This window comes from Anser cygnoides, chromosome 1 (assembly GCF_040182565.1).
Source record: "Anser cygnoides isolate HZ-2024a breed goose chromosome 1, Taihu_goose_T2T_genome, whole genome shotgun sequence".
Lineage (NCBI taxonomy): Eukaryota > Metazoa > Chordata > Aves > Anseriformes > Anatidae > Anser > Anser cygnoides.
In genome coordinates this window covers 39,969,821-39,992,550 of record NC_089873.1, presented here as the reverse complement: position 1 = coordinate 39,992,550, position 22,730 = coordinate 39,969,821, and the positions used below count along the sequence as shown (strand labels likewise).

At 39.9% G+C, this 22,730-nt stretch overlaps 1 protein-coding gene across 1 annotated transcript in view; it reads right to left on the bottom strand.

Moving 5' to 3' along the window:
- Positions 1-9,259: 9,259 nt before the first annotated feature.
- The window catches only part of TPH2 (tryptophan hydroxylase 2), a 52,225-nt gene continuing 38,754 nt past the window's right edge, over positions 9,260-22,730 (bottom strand). The window contains exons 9-11 of the mRNA XM_048065403.2: positions 17,663-17,758; positions 10,202-10,335; positions 9,260-10,113 (exon numbers count right to left, since the gene is read on the bottom strand). Coding sequence (XP_047921360.2) covers positions 9,939-10,113; positions 10,202-10,335; positions 17,663-17,758 — 405 coding nt within the window. The 3' untranslated portion in view covers positions 9,260-9,938. The remainder of the gene's footprint in view (positions 10,114-10,201; positions 10,336-17,662; positions 17,759-22,730) is intronic.

Sequence of the window (22,730 nt, the reverse complement as noted above, 5' to 3'; positions counted from 1 at the left end):
GGGCGACCAAGCTGGTGAGGGGTCTGGAGAACAAGTCTTACGAGGAGCGGCTGAGGGAGCTGGGCTTGTTCAGCCTGGAGAAGAGGAGGCTCAGGGGCGACCTTATCGTTCTCTACAGTTACCTTAAAGGAGGCTGTAAAGAGGTGGGGGTTGGTCTGTTCTCCTACGTGCCTGGTGACAGGACGAGGGGGAATGGGAGTAAGTTGCGACAGGGGAGTTTTAGGTTGGATGTTAGGAAGTACTTCTTTACTGAAAGGGTTATTAAGCATTGGAACAGGCTGCCCAGGGAGGTGGTGGAGTCACCATCCCTGGAGGTCTTTAAAAGACGTTTAGATGTAGAGCTTAGCGATATGGTTTAGTGGAGTACTTAGTGTTAGGTCGGAGGTTGGACTCGATGATCTTGAGGTCTCTTCCAACCTAGAAATCTGTGATACTGTGATCTGTGTGATACAGTCATTCTCTTGAATTCAGTGGTGCTTGAAAGGGGGGTTCTGTTTGCCCCACGTTACCAACAGAGGCAAAACACTTTATTTTTGAGTTTTTGGATTCTTTTCCTTATGCCATGTCTAGTAGAAAACAGAAACTCAGGAATTTAAGGGAAAGCAGAGAAATCTGTTGTAGCTACCTCATCATAAGAATGGCTATGTGCAAATTCTGCCCAGACGTAGACATACTTTAAGACAGCCCTGGGACCAATGTGATCTCTGCTTCTTAGCTCAAAGAGTTAGCTAACTGCAAAGGGCCATCACAGCATGGTATCTGTTTGGGCAGATTCCTCCTTCTCCTCCAGATATATGATTTACTCCAGAGCTAAAGAAAAGGGCAGGATCCACTTAGTTTCAGACCACAGGCAAGGTTTGCATGGGATTTGCTGCAGTCATAAAGATATGGGGTGAGATTCACCTAATAATTCAGGCAGCTATATTCGTGCTGATTACCCAAAGCTACCTTTACTGAGAAAAGCTCTCACAGGTTTTACCTTCTGGGGTCACCAGGAACAATGTGCAAGACAGCTGCTATGAAATTCATGGTCGTGTGTGGTTGTGAAGCCACCGACAGGCGCCATCCCAGCAAGGCAGGCCACCTCTGCTGCCCGCACCTCCTCAGCACGATCCTGTATTTCAGCACCCACACTGACTGCTGCTGTTGCCGTCAATTTAAATGGCTCTCAGACTAAAAGCATTTTTAGCATGAGCCTTATACTCATCGTTTATAGTGAGCATTAGGGATGGACTTAGATGCTCCCATGAACTGTCAGTCTCATCACTACCTATAAGAAGGGTCTACTACAGGTAATTGGTGCTCCTGACTTCTAGCTTTTTGTATTTTATCTATGTATTTTGAAATAAAACTCCTAAATCCTCAACTATGCAGGCTGTTGCCCTTATTAATAGGCTTCACAGCTATCTTTATAGCTATTTCCTTCTTCTATCCAACCCACTGACTCTCACGGGATTTTAAAAGTCTACTGAGTTTATACAGTATATGCTTTGGGACAGCCCTTTCACAATATATTTTTCCAGAATTGCTTGTAAAATAGCCCTGATAAGCTCAAATGCATCATAAATAGTCAATATTAACAAGCGACTAATTACACTATTCTGGAAGGACGTTTTTAGATTTTGCCTTATTCAAGCACTCTGATTGTATCAGCAAGAAACGTATGCAGCCAGGGCAGGCTCACAAACGTTTCCAGATTAAAAGCTGAAACTCCTTATAGTGCAAGTGATTCCTGTCTGAAATAAAACTGGGGTTAAAGGCAGAAAAATGTCATCCTATCTTGTAAAGCAGTTTAGCACATTTACCAAATGCCTCTGGGAGAAACATCCCGTTTTCACCAGAGCTTTATGTGGCCAATTCAGCTGTAACAGTTCTGGCTATTTTACTATTGACAATTTGACAGGAGAACTCAAACAGGAAATGTTTTGTGATTTCCTTCCACAAACCTGAATGGGGAAAACATTAAATAGAAATTGAAAACTGAGGTCTGTTGGCATTTTTTTCTTTGCACCTATTTTCTCAGGAAATTTAACTTCATTTTTAGACAAGTGTTCCAATAAGCTACTGGCAAGATAACACTTGCTCTATTTCCCCTCCCTCCAGCCTTAAACAGCCAGGATTTATACAGTTATTTTTATTCTCTTCAGATACTGCAGGCTTGCCTGTTTATAAAATGTAAGAGGTAGACAGATAATTGTACTATTTCACTAGTAAACAGGGAGCTGAATATGAAACTGAGCTCAGAATTGGAAACCCTGTCAGAGTGTTGGTGAATCATTGTATGAAACAAATTGTTCACTTTCTGTTCAGTCCATTAGCTACAAGGATGGAAAGAATTGCTCTCACAACACATAATGCTGCAATTTCCTACATTCACTTAGCACTTCCCCTTTCCCTTCTGCAAATCAGAGGCATTACATTTGAGATTTAATTCACTCCCTCTAACCAGGTTTTCATTCCCAACTCAGGCAAACCAAGCTATTGCTCTGTGAAAAAGCAACAGCTCTTATATAGCATTCATGAATACAGTGCTCTTCCTCTCCTTGGAAATAAGGTAATGGCAGGAAAACACACAGAATTACAGAGAACCCTGTGCCTATTCAGCTGCAAACAGCTCCCGTTTTGATTCTCCTGAGTTTTTTGAGAGACTGCATATCAAAACTGAATTCACAGGAACCCCACGTCCTTAGTATGCCTGATTGTGTGCTCAGATTGCGATGAGAAAATCAATACTCGCCAGCAGTTACCACACAGTTGCTCTTTCCTCGTGTTTTTAAGTCTGTGGGATCTGTTGACGCTTTTAATAGTCCCCAAGTATTAGGCTTGCTGAGCAAGCTGTTTAAAGTGATTCTGGTTCTGAACCAGGGCAAGGAGGACAGCATTGCTGCAGCTGAGAGCCCTATCTATCCTGCAGGGCTTCGCTCCAGCAGTGAGGCAGGTCTCACCATCCCAGGGAGAATTGTGTTCTACCACACTGTACTCATCCTGAGACCTTCGCCAGGCTACCCAACTCTGCATGTCAGTGTCGTGCAGTGAAATAGCCCCGGGCATGTAGACAAGCGAGCATTCACGCATCAGTTCAGCTGCTCTGTGGGCTGCCACTGGTCTCAGAGAAGAGGGGGCTACGCCGGATGGCTGAGAATGGCCAAGGGCACTGTTTCTGCAGGGTGACTGCAGTGGGAGGGAGGTCTAGAAAGGATGACTTTGTCACCTCTGCCTGGTGCTTACAGGGATGGTGCTGGTGGGCCTCTTGTGTGCTATTTTTTTTCAAGCTGAAGCTGTGTATCAAAAGGAAAAATATGGAAGGAGAGAGATGAAATTAAATTTTTGGTGCTTTTCAACCAGTTTTTACTACCTTTCCTGCACATATGTCAACATACGTTAACTCATCCCTCTACAAAAACACCTCCAGACAAATCCTGAGGAGGTGCTCTCTAAAAACAAGTTGCAGAAGACAGAAAAACAATGGGGGTTTTGAGGCCACAGAGCAGCTAGGAGTGAACCCCTTCTCTGGGGCTCAGGTGGCTTCTTAACTCCTGCCCTCATCGATTAGCACGGGCCCAAATACTCTTCCCTTGGCTGCATTCACCATGCTGCTCAACACTGTAAGGAAGCAATGAGACCTCAGAAAAAAATCAGACCTTGTTTCCTCCACATCTTCTGCACACTCCATTTCTATTCTGGAAATAACGTTGCAAAAGAGGCTTTTAAAAAATGCCTGCAAATGAAATAAGAAACAGGCCTGACAAGCCTGTCTTGCAGCTCCAGCTCCTGCTCTTGCAGATGCAGATCTCTCTCCGAAAACAGAGCCTGGGCTGAGACCTGGAAGTAAAAAGTAGCATTTCAGTCCACTAACTACAAAACCTATTTTGAGCTAGGCCTAATTAAACTGGTGGGTACTGGCAGTATGACGCCTCTTGTGTTGCTTTTGGAGCAGTGATTTTTGACTGCCTGGTCCCCATCTGATGTGAGACACCTGCTTTTTCATACCTTTACCTGTGATGATCTATCAAGAGTAATCAGCAAAAGGGAATTCAACCAAACTGAGCCTCCCAACAAATTCTGCTAGAGTAGCAAATCCACTGTGTGCATGACCTCAAACTCATTTACTGTTAACTGGTCTTATTAACCTCTCTGAAGTTAGCAATTCACTGTAAGGAGGGATGGTGAGGGAGGGCAGTATTTTAGGTGTACCCATAAGTTGTCAGCCCCTGGGAAATGACAGCATCACACCTTCAGCATTACTCTACTTCCTTGTATACTAACAAGAGTCAGTAGAGAGTTTGGGGGCAACAAGAAAAGCTTGATGCTGGGAACATCAACCATTCCATAATTAATATATCTCTTTATAATCCTTACAGAAAAAATAAAGTAGTAACACAATTCCAGAGCTGTTTTGCAAAAGAAATAGAAAACAGAATTGATTTAATAGGATATAAAAGTGCTTTGATTTGTGCCACGCTGGTCTCAAATCACCCACTTTGTCTCCTGTGGGGAAGCAGGGCTGTTTGGCTCCGAAGTACTTTATTGTTGCTCTGTTATCAGAATTGTATTCATGCTGGATCTCATGCAGAAGCCAGTGATGTAGGCGTTATTTGGTTTGTATTTCAAGCCATGTGCCAGTTTAACAAGGACTGAAATCTACCCCCTGCTGCTTTGCGAACTCTTTTCCTCTGAAGGTGGAGTGTGACAACAGCAACTTCTTCTTCATTATTTTTTCTGGACATTTGAAATTTACGACTACGTTAAAAAAATGTCCATCTGAATATCCATCACCCACTTGCATTTTAAAGCATGTGACTATGTAACCCATTTGACATTTATTTCACCTGAACAGTCCACTCTGGGCCAAATCCCAAGAAGATGTCAGCGCTTATTTTTTTGTTTCATCTTAACATCTCAGCTGTTGGCATAAAAATATGAATTCCTATTCTTAGGTGTTAGAGTGCCTTTTTAAACTAAACTTAGTTGTTGCAAAATGTTCCAAATAGATATCACTGAATTCCGATTATGTTGTATTTACTTACTCTTTCTCTACAACCAGATACGAAATGAAACAATAGACATTTTGTGGAATATTTCAACCTAGCAGAATATTATTTAATCTCCAAGCTCAATTCATTTACAGGAAAATGCCAACAGGGATGCCGAGGACATCTCTGCAGCCTTCACTATGCCAACTAGAGGAACTTGTTACTAACAAATATTTGCTAGTACAACCACCTCCTAGCTCCATGTCTTAAATGTACTTCAAAGTCCGGCAGAGAAATCTGTCACTATTGACCTATTTTTCACAGAGAATGTGGGAATTTGCCTGGTGAAACATCTCCAGAGATTAAGCGACTGATCCCACAAAGCATAGGCATTACATAGCGATACCAGAATTACTCCCTTTGCAAATGATTTGGAAATATGATAATAGCTTCTAGTGAGATAAAAGGGAACCTGCTGTATTTCTAAAAAGGCGCAGACTGTCCTGCTGAAACAATAAGTTACCAGCTTGGGTCAGAAAGCTGATTTCCTAGATCAAAGAGTGCTGCATCGATCCTTACCCGGCCCTTAACACGACACTGGGCCGAGCAGCAAATGTGGGCCCCAAGTTCTCCGGCCAGCTACATCAGGGGACCGAACCAAAGCTCCCTTCTGGAGCACCCCAGTGGGTTTCTTTCCCTTGGAAACCAGGGGTTTAGGGAGAACAGATGGCTCCAGGCCCAAATTTAACCACCATACAAGGTTGGTGCGTGGCTGGAGCACTCAGGCTCAGGAGCTTGAAAGAGCTCCAGGCTCTCCAGATTGTTCAAAGGGAGCACAGTCTAACTGACAACCCAAACACAGGCACAGATAGGATGAAATATGCATTTCTGCTTTGTTTACAAAGTTGAGCAGCTTTAAACCTCGTTCAGAAAAAAGGACAAGTGCTGGTTGCTCACTATCAGCCTTCCGCCTCTGGGTAGCTGCAAGAAGCAGGCAACTCACACACAGAGCTCTCTCAGACGGCCTATGAACTTAAAATAGAGCCGCGAGTCACCACTGGAGACTGCACTCAGATTGTTGATCCTATTCATCCCCTAAGAGGAGACGAAAAGATGAAGAACCACTCTTCGGGGCTGGTCTGAGACCACAGGAGCACGCAGGGGTGCCTGTGATGTGCAGCCGCTCCACAGCAGTGGCCAAGGACCATTACTGCTTTTGTGGGCCGCCCGGAGCCTTTTTATGAGCAGCCTGAACCCTTCTCGGGGCAGCTGTTGTAAGGGACTTCAGGATACCATACAGCTCATCCCCTGGGCTCAAGGCAGGACCGACTGTGCGAATACCATTCCTGAGAGAGATTTGTCTAAACTGGTCTCTTAAAAACTGACAGAGGCCTTCCTGTCTCCCTAGGCAATCTGTCCCCCAAGTTTCCCTGTCCTCACTGTTACAGAACTTGGTGCTCCCGTCTCGCAATTTAAGTCCATTAGTTCTCAAGGCCGGAGAACAGTTTGTCCCTTCCATTTCGCAGCTATTTCTCTGTGTTTGAAAAAGGTTATCATGTCTCCCCTCAGTCTCCTCGACTAGAAAATAAGCAATCCCAGCTTCCCAGCTGATCACACGGAGACCAGACTGCTGCTGGCCGGTGAGAGCTTTCAGCCGCTGCTGACTGGGCTGGATTTGTACCAGCAGCCTTTAGGTGAACGCCTTCACCAGCTTCAGCTCCTGGAGCCAGGCTGCCCTTCCAAAGACACAAAACTTTCCTGTGTAATCCATTACAGAACATCAGTAAATATACATGACAGTACAGTAAGTTTCTGGAGTTTTCTCCATCACATTGGGATATCATAACAAGAAGAAAAAGACACCCTATGTCATGAAAGCATATCGAAGGCCTAAACTTAAAACAGCCTTCTAAACAGGTCCCAAGGAGTAGAGAGAGAAAACACAATATATTGTGTTAACACCTTCCCCACTCCATCCCCTCCACCGAATAAATGAAATGAAACACATGAACCATGTCTTGGCTTGCAAATGAAACTTGGTATTTGTATTTGCTGCAATGTCTCAGAGTGCTGTTTTTCATTTTAGACTTTGCATGGTAGTAAACACTGCAATGCTTTACATTCATTAAGCTCGGGCCCATTTACTCTGTGCAGGCAAAGCAAGAACATATATCTCAGACCCATAAAGCATCAGTTCAGAATTACACAGGAAATAAATGAGCCTAAGCAAGAAGTCCAATTTCCAGAGTCCAGCTCACTAAAGCTAAACAAGCACCTTACATAAATATGGCCTATTTTAAATGAAACGTTAGTGTAATTTGATAACTGTCAATAATTCCCTCATTATGCCTAAATGAGCTTGTCATCCAAGGAGATTGCTGCATGGCTGATCTTAATTTGCTAATAAAAACTGCAAAGAAGAATTTCAGCTAAGCTGGAACTATTTGATTCATAAAAGTGCAATAGTGCACTTTTTAAAGCCTTCTTTCCGAGTCCCCGTTCCTGACTGGCTGAAGCCCAAAGCAAGTTTGCCCTGTAGCCTGTAAGAACACAGTTTTACTATGTAAGAACAATGAGCAATTGTCTCTCTAAATCACTATTATTCCTCAGCTCATTATATTTAATTTATTTTTAATCATCTTGTATAATAGAAATAAAATCATTGGATTAAGCATATATCTAGCAGCAGGAGCCCATTATCCTTTGACAATGTTCTGTTTCATTGACATTATATCTTCATTGTAGACAGTTTCCTTGCCATCGTTAGTCCTAAAATGACTATTGGATTTCAAGGGTTTCTCCCTAATCCATAATAAGATTTACTCGTTAACAGTACAAAACAAAACAAAGATATGCTTCTATTGTTTTATGTCTGTGGAATCCTTATTCTAAGCTATTCAGGCAAGTAAAGAAAAAATCCAGATATTATAAGTATTTTAAGCTTTCCTGTGTAATTCTGATTCAAAGGAAAATCTCAATAACTTTGCAAGCTTTGTATCTTTGTTACTCCTTGTGGTTTTATTTTACTTAAGCAAGCAACAATACTTTGCCAGATCTTGAATTAATTAAGTTCTACTATTCCTTGTACAATGATTTTTCAGACCAGCTAAAGCAAATATCAGTTCAGTCCATCTCCTCCAGAAAGGGCTACAAGGGGTTCATCGGATTCCATGGAAAGAAAGAGGGAGAAACTTCCAGGCCAAGGTTGCCGACGACTCCTCTGTGATAAGTACTAGTTAATGGAGTCAGCACTAATGTCAGGAAGTTAAAAAACTCCTCCAGCATGCTGATCCCCATGGGATAATTCAACAGCTCTTCATTTGTAACAGTGGCAGTCACAGTTAAATCTAAAACTAGATTTTTCCACACCCTATTAACAGCAGAATTAGAATGCAGCAGGGACCATCCAGAGAAAAAAGCATTTTCTGTTATCTCATAGTTATCTTTGAGGAGGTAGCAGATTTCCCTATGAAAATTATCCTTATAGATTGCCTCTTATTTAAGGATGTGCTGATACTATCAAGTGGTGTTCTCTTTATGCTGAAATTGCTAGCAACTCTTAAGAGTATCTGCCTGACTCTTTCAGCTGGGAGAGCAGCTTCAATAGATATCTATTTTCCATATATGTAGACAAGCCATGACATTTTCACCCACACTGACATGATCTGCATAAGCCATGTGGTTTCCATTAGGAAGGGTCCATACAGCATAGTCAACTCTCCATTATCTTGGCTAATAGGAGAATAGAATAACTCAGATAAAGGAAAGACATGCATAATTATTGCTTCCAGATAAGAGCTAGCTCAAATATTTCTATGCTGTGCTCCCCAGACAGAGCTTGTACTTCTGTCAGAGCTTGCTAACTTAGGGTTTATTAACTCAGGCATTACCTGCATCCATCTGGTACAAGCTAGGCAGCTTGGGTGTCTCTATGATTTAATCACCCCACAAGTAATCTACTACCTGATAATCATCTTGACTATAATTAAATAACAACTTCCATATTCACCTTTTTATATGTACTGATACGATGTAGACTCAGTCATGCATGCCCAAGTCAAGGTTGAATGTGGGATAATGAGGAAAGGCAAATTATGCATGAAATGCAATAGAGGACTATGCTCAAAGGGAATGCAGAAGGCACACAATGATGTAGAAGGGCTTTATATTCACATCTAACAACCTGGAATTAACACAGGCACTTCCACTCTTGTTTCCAGATATCCCCTGCAGTGGAAGTATGCTCAGGATTGTCACAGGTAATACATGTATGAACTACCACTACCTTTCTGCATGAATCGTCAGAGGTTGGTTTGTTTGTTTGTTTTTATTGTTTTGCAATTACTCAGCCACATTGAACATTTGTCAGTTGTAAATTCTCATAATCTGTAACCTCTACAGACCTTTTAGTACTATTACATAGCCTTCCTGATCTCTGCATTGGTATATAAATTGTACTGTTCAGTCACAAGAGACACTCAGTTCTGTTACAAATATATGGGCAAAACACTGTCTTCACCACTACAGAAAGAAATACAGATTCTCTTACAAAGAAAATGGAAAATGTTGCAAATACCTTTTTTCTGGATTCTTAGGGGAGGAAAGGGATTGCAAAGAAATAAACTCAGGCTTAATGAAATCAGCAACACCATTTCTTATACATCAAAGGGAATTATCTTAAGGAAACAAAACCATTGCCAGGCAAGCTTTTACTGTTGTACTTGTACACAACATTGTGTTGAGGAATTGCTGGTTATATTTTGCCACACTCCATGTTGAGTTTACAAATTAGCATTGCCTTGGTTTGTCTGCACTTTACAATTAGACAGAGCTACACAATGTTGCAAGCCACAGGCCAAGCTAAAAAGGGAAAATTGATGGGTTTGAAAAGTTTGCCATATCATGTGATGTTACTAGACCGGCTACAGAAAAAGCAGCTGACAGCAAATCACAGTGCCACACATATCAAATCCCTAAGTATCTGTTCATTTTGCTTAATGCATCACATACAGTGTTTAGATCGCTGCGGAGGTCCTGGACAACATTTTCTATACTCCTGGTATCCTTCAGAATCTCAATGCTTTGGGTGTATGGATTGAAATACACAGAGAAGGGACGGTTGATTGATTTAGCGAAGTCCCTGAAAGAAAAAAAGAAAATTAACACCTTTTTTTTTCTACCACTAAAGAAGAGAAAATTAGATTTTAGAGTCAAGGGAAATAATTTACCTCATCTTTTCTTTGGCTTCTTCAAAACTTTCTGAAACAAAGTAAGCTTCCTGAAAAGTGGTGATAAGGCATTCTTGCAAACAGGTTGTCTTTGGATCGAATGTTTTCACCTTGGCCTTGTCAGAAAGAGCATGCTGCAAAATAAAACACAGGATCTGTTAAACTATATCTTGATACTGCTTTGTATGTGTACTACAGTTCATATATACAGCTTCACTGTGCTGTATCGTTTCCGCTAGTTGGTAGCCTCTCTTGTGTTACGTACGGTGGTCTTTCAGTATGAATAGAACAAAACATTTGTTACTCAGAAAAAACTGTTTTTAATGGTAATGTTCCCCCAGAAATAATTAATAAAATAATAAAAAGCAGATTAGAAATCTACCTGCCATATAGGCATACACACCTTCAGATGGAAATGAGAAAGTCATAAAATAACCATTCCTGACAAATTATCTACAACTACAAATATGTATGTCCCCAAATGTCACTTAACTGGCAGAACTGATCATCTTGGTAGGTGAATTGAGCCTGACCAAACCATTCACATAATCTGCATTACATTTTCAGGCCAAATTCACGTACTATTTTCCTGACAGTGACTTAGAGTGAAACTATATATCTGAAAACCCATTATTTAATGCCCATGTATTGTGTGCTGATGAAATGCATTGCCCTCCCACTACATACACCTGAGTAATGATCATTGGTTTTAATATTGCAAGAAAAAAAGAAACTAAAAAAAAAAACAGACAGAGAGAGGTACAAAGCAGACACTAGGCAGATGAGGCATGAAATATTGCTGCCCAGAGAAGAGATTTCAGATTAGCCTTCATCTTTACATGACTGGCAAAAACCATTAGAGATGACACAGAGGTTTCAAAAACTGAAAATCTGGTACTGAGACATTTTAACAACAAAATTTATTTCTACCTCCTCCTTCCCCTTGGATACTCGTGTTAGCTTTTGGATCTACTTTAACTCTTAGAACACATACATTTTCATTCTCAGTGCTCTCTGTACTAAAGTACAAGGTGAGGAAGGAAAGCATATATAGGCCAACTTTTGCTAGCCCACTAATATCTATCCACAGGGAAGACGTGCATGAAAAGCACTGAGAAATGACATGGAGAGAGAAAATCCCTGAGATATGAAGGCGTCTCTTATTTCTTTATTTTTATTTCTGCACGGACATACTTTACAGCAGAGTAAAGTATTAGCCTTGAGGTATTCACCACTGTTTACCTGAATTCTTCTTGCTTATGCTCATTTCTAAATCTATGTGAAAGGCTGTGAAAATCGCGCACTAGTCAGTTCTCAACCTGCTGTTGCCAAATAACAGGACATAAAACTGAAACAAGAACCTCTTCCTCCCACCCTCTCTCTCTCCAAAAATAAATACATGAAAAATTAATGCATGGTATCTTAAAATGTCAGGGAACTAACTTTCTTTAGTACATGTATCATCTCCTTCTCACAAAGTTTGCTGTTTCAGGCCAGCCATCAGTTAAACAGGTTTGAAAACAAAAATCAAAAATGGTCTACGTCAACCAGCACCCTCTTCTAAATCGATTGCAGGAACAGCCTCACCCTGACACTATTTCCTTGTAGAGCCACGTTGTGATCTAGTACCTGTAAATGTAGGCATTTACCTCCTTCCACTGAATTGAATTTGTTTGTCTTGACTGGAATTATAATAAGCTCCCTGGGTTAACCACGGATAACAGTATCTCCTCTTAAGGTGTCTCTGTACTTTCAGATGGGACCTGATGCTTCAAATGTCTAAAGGACAAAGTTTGAAAACTCTGAATGGAGAGAGTGAAGCCCTGTGTAGGAAATCAAGAGAGTGCTACTGGCCATGCTTTCTTAGGAACTGAATTAGTAGGTGACCACTTCTGGCACATGGATTCTTTCCTGTACTGTGTCAGCTTGAACAGAAAGAGTGTCACAGGTCTTTCTCCTCTTCCCCTCACAAATGGCCTCTGCTGGTACACGTCCGCTCCTTGGACAGAAATATGGTAAGAAGGTGAGAAGAGATTCTGCAAAATCACAAACTGCTTGAATCACTGAGCCCTCGTTACATGAAAGGATAGAGTTTAAAGAGAAGCAAAAGCTAATTCTTTATCACAGTAGATATCCTCTGAGAGGGCATTTCTGGTTCTTCTTCTCAGATTATCTACATGAAATGGCTCCTACTTTGTGGATCCTAGTGTAGTTTGTGCATGAACAGAGCTGCTCCTTCCAAAGCAACTCGGATGTGCAGACACCAGGAAACACGCAGTCTGGAAACACACAGTAAAAAATTCTGACATGCCTTCCAAGTTAGCTGAGACTTGATCAATTATTATTGTTAGGATTGCAGTTTTGGAATTAAGTACCTAAATTCTGCTGAATTCCCACCTGAGATACATATTTCCCTTCTAGGATATGGCCTTTTGGCTCCTGGATCAATCAGGCATTGTCATGATGATCAGAGCAATGGGAAATATCCTGCAGTTCTTGATAGTGTTTTGAAACTTTGAAGCCCGGTGTCTGTAAAGTCTACTACTGACTTGGTGTGCTGACACCAGCAATGCCATTCAGCAACAGAACACAGGCTGCAGAAAAACCTTCATACAGACCATAAACTGCTTAGCGTGAACTAGGATGGTTGGGACACTGACTCAAAGCTGAACTAGAGGCTTTTTTTCAGAAACATTATGGTGCTCTAAAATGTTGCTCCTTGGCATTCTCAACATTGTGAAGTACAGAATCTCAACAACAAAGAAATTTCACCTGGTGAGTCCAAAAGCTTTTAAGACCTGAGACCTGAATGCCGTTCCTTTATGTTTTGGTTGGATATACAGTTCTTCAGTGAAATCAAATGCCTAAGTATCTAATACAAATTTCTCCATTAGAAATCTCTTAATTTATCCACCTTCATGAGAAGTCAAGGATATTGATAATATGGAAAACAGCTTTCAGTCAAAAAGAACATCTCACCGCCTTGTGGGTTTATGATAACAACTGTCTCTAACAGCCCACTCACAGAAGTTATAATGCTTATGCTAATAAAGTTGTTGGTGATTCTCCTTCAGTTTAAGCAACAAGAGTTTGGAGTGAAACTTCCAAGTGGATCGTCACCGATTCCCAGGAAAAGCAGCAATGTTAGAGTATGGGACATCTCAAGAATTAGACAACTATTTCTTCCTGTTGGGAATAAGCATAACACTACAGAAATGCCTCCAGTCCCACTAGATCAAAGACTAAGAAAGCAAATCAGGTACCTAACCACAGGTCTCTAGGACCTAGGATGTCTCAGGTATCTGTACAGGGATGGAAGCTATAGCACAGGACCTAAAGACCTATACGTTTCTGAAATGTCAGCTGGAGAGCTGGTCAGATGTACTAGGGCATCTCAGACAGCACCAGACATTTACATGGAGCAACCATCAATCATTTCCTAAATGACAAATATCACTGACACATGAAAGATCAGTTTTGTCTGTCATTTCTCCTTTGCATATAAAAAAATGAATGTAATAACATAAATTCAAGATTTTTGGTTTCACCAGAAAAGAAGGAAAAAAATAACTTCAACTAGCAAGGGGTAAAGTTGAGACAAGTTATAAATACTGCACTGTCTCAGGATGACAGCAGGGCAGAATAAGAACACTGGTGAGAAGTTGCCTGTGTGCCAGCACTGGTTTTATCACCTTGCTGTTCTGTGAGAGAATACAGTCTCAGAAAACCTGGTCTTAAATGTTATTCTGCTTATGCTTTTCAACATAGGACACTCCCAGATTTGTGACCTGACTTTAACAGGATTTTTTTTTTATGTTGTCAGTGTAAGTTTTATATATTGTTTAGACAAACAGGAAGAGAGTCTCAATTTGAAAAAAGCCCTACAATGAGCATCTGTGATCCAGGAATTATTTTCTCCATCATCTTCATATTCTTCAGAAAACAGAACCAAACCTTGTATTTGAGACCTTTTGGTTATAACAGCTGATATTGCCTCCTCTTAACATAAAACTATCATTAAAACAAAACATGACTGGATATTGTATTTGACTCCAAAAAAATCTATACAGAAAGACTTGAAGTCCACCTCTCTGTTAAATATAGAAGCATGTAACAGGGATATATGATGATCTACAGCCAACTGAAGTTAATAGGAAGACTTCTTTAATCAAAGAGTTCAAGAGAGCATCATACAAACTAAATGGATTAAAATTTCCAAAGACATTTGGACTGCCTTTTAGAAATAGTTTTAATAATTGAAATGTACATTATTTCTGCCTTATCTCTAAGCCCTAAATATATACTGTATAATAGCGTTAGGTAGAGTTAACCTGACTATATTAGGCAGAACATTTATAACTACTTACTGTATTATTCTTTCCCCCCCCCAGGCTTCATTTTTAATCTTCTCTTTCTCCTTATTTTGTTGTGCTTTTCAAATTTTCTACTTGATGTTTCCACAGCATGCACATGAGGAGTTGTATTTTTCAGTATCTGAAAGTTGAAGTCTAAATACTGAGTGGGGAAAAAAAATGAAGGAAATCCTATATTGATAGGATGGTGCCCACATTTCTCTAGCTTTTAGTTCTTCTTTGCTAAAGCTGTTGACCAGATTTGCAGAGTGGAACAGTGTAATATAGCAGCAGGGATGACTGAACAAGCCCTTCACTCATCTGAAATGCCCAAATCCTTCTGGCCCCTTCTACCCCGCAAATACTGTGACTCAGTTATTTCTATAAATTTCTAGATATTATTTCTAAAATATCAATATTAATATCAAATTAATATTTATATCAAATATCCGTAAAATCTAGATAGCAAGATTCAACAGTGAAACAAGATCTACCTTCCCAGTGACAAGGATAAATAAATATTTTACCTTCATGGAGGGGACTGTGGGGACAACAGTTGCTGTTGTTTTAAGAATGGCAGCAGTTATTTCTAAAAAGACTTCTTCCCTCTGGCTTCTGTGGGAAGCATGGGGGCTGTACACATAGTCAGGCTTCACGGCCATGCAATCTGGTGCAGATTCATCCCCATCCACCACAGGAATAGCTAGCATTGTTCGCATAATTTTCAGAGCAATTGCTGCCATCCATTAGCATTTCAGTTACAATCAGGATATTGGTATCATCAGAATCTCAACTACAGTCTATTACATTAGCATTATCTTTCAGGTACCTTCAGATCAAGAAAGAAACTTTCCCTCCTAGTGGATGCTTGGAGATAAAGTCAGAGGTAAGGGAGGTTGCTTTCCCACAAAAGGTCAGAGAGCAGCAATGGCTTGATGCAAGGCTGTGCAACAGTGCCCTGGGGTACCCAGGGATTCTCTTTCCTGAGCACCTGGCTGACATATCTTGTTGACAAGAAGCACTCTCAATGCCAGGTTTCTGGTCTAGAAAGAGCTTCTCCCCTGGTCAGACTAGAAGAAAATATAGTGGTTTTTTCATTTTGTTTTCCCCCTTACATTCTTTTCTACCCTAGAGCACAGTCCCACAAAGACTGTCTGGACATTTTTTACCTTATCAGTTTCTTTATGGATACTATGGGTACTCTTGGTATGGTGCTGTTCTGTACCAGCAGTGCACAAGTGCTTAGTCTCTCAATAACTGAAATGTTTTAGTCTAACCTAACTCCCTGTGATCAGTGTATTCAAGACATGGGTGAAATTTAATAGCTTATGATACACAAGAGGTCAAATCAGATGATTTGATATAGTCGCTTCTGGCTTAAGATCTATGAAATATATACACAGTGTAATAGAAAAGTGTATAGTATCATTGATTTATGGCAAAATTATTATGATATATGGCCTTACCTTTGAAGCCAATCAGTACAGTCCATTAAATGTACACATGATTTAATTTTTACTGTTGCTTTTCAAACGAATTATTCTTTGCATTTATACTCTGAGATTATTGCTGAGTGATGAACACAGAATTGGGATCACAGTTAAGATTGCTGTATGGTAACAGAATGTGCACACTTGACAAGAATAATGTGTTTGTTTATAACACTGATGGTGTAAGATTTATTACGTTCTTGACTATCCATTTCCTTGTTTTTATGCTTTAGATTTTGTAAATGATGTGATAGGTATTTTCAGGGTCATCACTTAATGGCTGTAACTGTTAGTTTAAATAAAGGGCCTGATTCTCTGCAGAATCCTGCAGTGAGTTTGGGGCTCAGCTCTGGATGTTGTTGGGCCAGGGAAAAACAAGTGGGACGTATTCATCTGCTTAACCGTCTTCGCACTGTGGAGATACAACATTTCCATGCTGATGCTGAATGCTTCTGTGGCTGACGTATGCACTGAACTGAGAAAAACTGTAATGAAATCAAATTTAAAAAAAAAAAAACACTGGAGAAAGTTATTTTCTTTGACCTTTTTTCTATGCATTTCTTTTAATCCCTTTCTGCAAGCTTGCTAATAAAAGAATAGCAATTTGACTACTGAGCTTCACCATTAATATTCTCAGTTACAGGTAAAACAGCAAAAAGAGACGGAGGCACTTCTATTACATTGCCAGGTACTTCACTGAAAGCTGACCAGCGGAGGTGGGAAGATGCTTAAATGCAAATAAACAACAGATATATTGCAAAACAGTTTGTAAGCACTATTCTATATATGGTTTCTGAAACCAACCCTTTAGAGGAAAAGCCAAGAGTTCATCTGGGTCCCAGAGCAAACATGGTATTCCTCCCTCTCCTTCCCCTCTCCTTCCCCTTCCCTCTCATCTTGCTGAGAGAGATGTATTACATCTCAAAACATTACAATTGTGACAAAATACCTGTTGCTTGTTCACTGTGTTTACTATGTATGAAAAGAGGCAATAAATGATCCACTACAACTACTCACACCATGCAAAGTTAAACACTTTTGCCTTTGTAAGAATAGTTCTCTATGTATTGTGACATAGGCACGTGCCTCAAGTCTAGCATGATCTTTTATGCATTCCTTAATTCTAAATACAACTAATCTACTGAATCAGTACCTTAATAAATGCTGTTGCTTTAATATCAATAACAAATCCATTGAAGTATTTTGGATTACCTACAACAGAATTGTGTCTGATTGCAAAATAATATTTTTTCACCTACTAAAAATGTATGCGTCTCTTCTAAGCAAAGCTTTCAGAGCCCAGAACACCCTTAACTCTGAGCCTCCATTTACAGGAAATGCAAGTGTCTTGTGGGCTATTTTTTTTTTTAATTTCAAACAGAAATAAATGTTGTAGTTTGTTGTTACTTTGGTAATTCAGTCCTTACAAATCCATTTCATGCTTCAAATGCCATCTGGTACTTGATAAAAGGATTCAGGTCAATAACACATTTTAAAAGAAAGCTTTTTATCTTGAGAACTTTAACTTATTTGCAAGTCAAAATATTTACATCCAACTATTATTTTATTATTATTAAAAGAAACTTGATTCTCCTTAAAGGACATACCAACCAACATACCTTTAGTTCTCCGATAGAAGATAGAAGTCCTGCCCCATAAGCACGTAGCTGTCCTTCTTGTTTGCAAAGGCCAAATTCAATCGTAAAAAAATAGCACTGTAAAATATACAGAAATACAGATATATGCAGTGGAGATGCAAAAAAGCATTTCAGCCAAGACAATTGGCACTATAGTCACTTGACTGCCCCACTTCTTCAGAATTTCATGCCTTAACGTAGATTCTGTTAAAGTACGTTATTACCACCAAGTATTTTAAACATCCTGTTCTGCAGTAAGGAGCTTTGCCCAAAAATGTGAGATTCTGTTTTCTTCTGAGCAACAAGGCACTTGACAGGGAAAGCCAGTTAGGAACAGACAAGCAAGAGCATTTAGGTATCAAAGACGCAAACAGAAATCTACAGAGATTTGTGAAATAAATAAGTTGCTTTAGAAGAAAATCCTACAAGGCACGTGGTCTCCCTGCCTACAAACCTCTGAAGATTTCTGAGATCTAGTTCAGAGCACTCAAGTTTGGCACATATTTAAGTGCTGTCTTGAGTTAGAATAAACATACAAAAGTGCATAAGAGCTTTTTTGAGCCAATGTCTTAGTCCTCATTAGATTTTACTCTGTCATAAAATGAAGAACCAATATGCCATTTGGCATCTTGAATGACAAAGAAAATTACATTCAGGCTAGTGAGTTCACTTGGCTCATCCATTACAATTATTTTCTAGGTCTATATTCAATCAACATAACTAGAAGGCAGGTAACATATCTGAGCTGATGAGAAATTGTGAAGGAGGTTGGCTAAATCAGTATAACAGTAATGCATCTAACTTTGCTGTATTCACAGTACAGATAGTCCAGTATCTGCTAAATACAAAGGACAATCACATCTGCTCCTTTGGTACTGAGTTTTAGCTGGTTTTATTATGACACATCAAGATGGCTTTTTGATGTTAGATCAAACAAATCAGATTGAGTCAGTAACTATTTCTATATATGAAGGTTGGGGAAGTTAGAAATCAACTTCTACAAAAATATAGCATACACATATACACACACATTTATTTGTGTGTGTGTGTGTGCATTTATTCGACAATTTCAGTATTTGTGCACAGAAATACAACTCTGCTGAAACTAAGAGCCTTACATGCTTTTGTATGAAATTTCAATTTAGACTACAGTTTCATTTAACTATGTAGCAGGTACTGTGGGTGAAGCTTATATATATTTGCGGTTTTTTTTTTAGGATAAACTTCAACACAGCATTTGGTACTAAACCTTGAACTTTTCTGAATATCTTAAAAATAGACCCTAAGCAGATGATTTTATCTATTTATTTGCCATTTCCCACTTTTCTTACAAACCCCACTCTTTTAGGCTGAATCTCCATCCCTAATGCAAAAGAGCAGTAATTAACAGCTCTTTTAAGTTCAACAACAAATGTTTAGAAATTGAGAAATGATTCATTTCCCTGCCTCTCATAAAAGTTCCTGTAGTGCCACTGATTCACCCAGCACTACATAGAAATGCATGATAAAAAAAGAATAAAGACCATGAAGCCTGTGTCTGATCTAAACCTGCTAGACCGGGAAGAAGGAAAGGTTGTAGTGACTTAAGATGTCTTTAGTGAGGTTCCACCACAGCAGTCAAATCACAGATATCCACAAGAAGAGGTGAAAGCACAACATTGTCAAACAAGAAATCAAAGTTCCACCTCTGACTTTGCTATTGACTTGGGTAAGCCAAGATGGAACATAATTGTTCATTAGCAATTAGCTGATGTCATCACTTAGAGGAAGGCCAAGGCAACTGCTTTCCAAAAAAGACATCTCAGGAACAAACAACCAGATGCACAGAATGACACAGGCATCACTGTAGGACTTGAGTGAAGCTAAGACACCTGCCACCATGGAGAGAGCAAATTTAGCTTCTTTGCCTAAATATTTCACTAGAAAAACCTTTGGGGGGGTTACAGCTCTGGTTCCGTACACGACGACATTGTCAGCAATGAAATGCTCAGCTATATGCTTAAACCCCACTAGCATCTTTGAATTATCCCCTTCGACTCTCTTAAAAGAACAAACGTGTTAGTAATTTTTACACTATGAACAAGAACATCCTGATAGACATGCAGCTGTACTGGGCTCCTCACAAAACACCATGATCACAGTCATTTTCATTCTGAAAACAGACAACAGCTAGAAGGGGGGAGTCTGCTGTTTTTCTATTATAGATCCACCATGGTGGCCATAACTTTGTCCCTGTAAGTGGTCCTGAAGAGGACCAAATGAATATCCTGCTGAGAACGCCCTCTCAGCAATCTGCAAGGCCAGTGAAGGGAGGTAGACAAATGCTCTCCACTTTTCTGAAGATGGGCATTAATGGGGAAGGAAGAGGCAGAAAGCGAGGAGATATAAAACGAGCACAGGAGAGAGCAATCTCTGCTGCTCAGGGGTAGGATGTTCCCATGACAGAGGCAGACATCAATTTCATTTCTCCCTTGATGGCTAAACAGAGCATAATGAGATATATTTTTTTTAACTTACGTTGCAAAACTATTAATATTATTATAAAAGGGAGCCATATTTATGAGTCAATACTTGCTTCAATGTTGATAAGACATGCACTCTCAACATATCTAACCTAAATAGCGTGCATACAAAATGACCTGATGATAAAACATGACTGCCTACTACTAACCTGTGGTATTAAGCTACGGTATTAAGAAGAGCCCTTCAAATGAAAAGCTGATTTTTTTGATAAATTTGCCATATGCAACAACTACAATTTCTACATTTTAAGAGAGCTCTATTTAGCTAAGGAAATGAGAATAGCACACCCAATGCTGCCATCTTCAGCTCATTACTCAGAAATACACGACTCCCCCCACCCTCCCACTCACACACAGCCACCCAGAGGAGGCTCGGTGCCTTGTGAGACTCAGCAGGCTTTGGAAAGCCATGCGGTGAAGTCTACAAACACTGGAACGTGTTGACAAGGAGTTTAAATATTAACTATGTAAAGACCTTTTTTCTTTTTCTTCTTTTAATAGACCGGACACATACCCACTATATACAAATACCCACTCTAGGCCTCTCTTTGTATGGAGCAACGACAGTAACTGTAGTTACTGCTATACACGTATATTACAGAGGGAATAACTGCTACTGCAGTTGGAGTGATTGAATGAAGTAACGGCTGTTTAGATGAACAGAATTGTAAAAGCCTTCCCTGAAGGCAAACAGCTGATAGTTACATCATCATTATGTGTAGACTAGTGAACGTAAGCACAAATGGGGATGTTCAGGCCTTCATGTTCTGATTTAAATCTTTGACCTCTCTCTGGCATACTCAAAACACTGAAATTACAGCTTTTTCCCCACCCTGCAGCCCCAAACACATGGCTCCTCTACAAGCTACATCAGCATCCTGTCTTGTCCCATGACTTCCAGTTCTACCTCACTTTTGGAGTGAAATACAGCTTTCTACATCCTACAGGTGGGCTCCTGGAGTTCTGTTGGGTTCAGTACCAGATGCTCTCCCTTCTCCTCGACTGTCCTCTTGATCCCTTCATTCACTCCCTTCTCTACACATCGTCTTCTCCACCCCCACCCCCAAACTACAAGACACCCAAAAGTCCCATGCCTACAGTTCACTGCCCAGAGTTTTCCTTCTCCTCGTACACCAACACTACCTTAAGCCCTCTGCTCCAGTTTACCACCCCATAATAGACAACGTAAAGAAACAAACATATTTGGTGGCCTCTAAGAAGGTCCAGAATTACACTAAATACAACAGATTATGTTGGCTTTTTCCACACTAGTCTCTTTCAAGTACTCTTCCCTCTTCCTCCTTCTATTCACCTCCCTTCTCATTGATGGAAAAAGATTATTATTTTATAGGAGAACAGATAAACTTTTGGTGCTTCCATTCACAAATCTTTCTGCATACATTTACAGCAGCAATGAGAATGGCATTGCTTAACACTCCACGGAAGTTATCGGCTAGCACAGGAACTGGTCTTCTTAAGCAGTGATATGATCCAGTTCATGCTGAGATCAACACGAATAATAACATTCACATCCATGGACAGCAAATCAAACTGGAAAATGCAGGTCAAGGAAGAAGAAAGTCTAATATTTAAAGCAGGAAGATAGCAGCTTCCTGCCAAAATAACCATCGCAAACAGTGAGCCACAACAACAGCAGGATGATGCAAAGGAGTAGAAAAGATGTCATCTTATCTTGTATAAATTCCGTAATTCTTGAAAAGCCCTCCACTAAAATGACTTTCTGTTACCCAAATGACCAAAGATGAAAAATTAAAGTGCCAAATGAAGGATTAAAAATAATTTTTTAAGTTAAGAGACACCGATGTCATGATGAAGACTGTACCAGGAGGTTGATGCAGTATGAGATGTTATTTTAATTTATTTCTCTAATCTAACTGAAGTATATGAATGATAATTTACAGTCATGCTCATGAAATGCTGCCTACACGTGGGTTCAAAAATGCATAAATAGATCCATGGAAGAAAAACCTATTAAGTGCTATTACATACTAATACAGCAGGTCTCTTCCTTCAGAATCCATGAACCAATGGCCACTGCCAACTACAGCACTGTACCAGGAAAATATCACCACTGTAGTCTTTAGACCTACCCTGTTCTCCAGACATCTACAATTGACAAGAAAGAGAGAGAACAGATCATGCCCTGGCAAACTCCAAGCTTCCTCTCATGGAAAACACAATGTCTATTCTTCACTCTCACTCACAGTCTTGCATTATAATCCAGACTACCAAAACAAGAAAAGGTTCAGTTACAGACATGACAGCTAATAAATATATATATATATATATTCAAGTTTATATAGAAATTTGCAAAGGTAGAAAAGAGGTCTGGTAATTGCAACTCTCCACATCTGACTGGTTTTGAAGATTTTTTTCAAATCACTCCTCAACATCATTTTGCATTTGGGAATCTCCCTCCTGGGACCTGTGCAAAGAGCTTGTTCAGGCTGTTGGGTGCTAATGTCACAGACTCAGTACTTCAAAATCTGCCTTGTCCATAAAAAGAC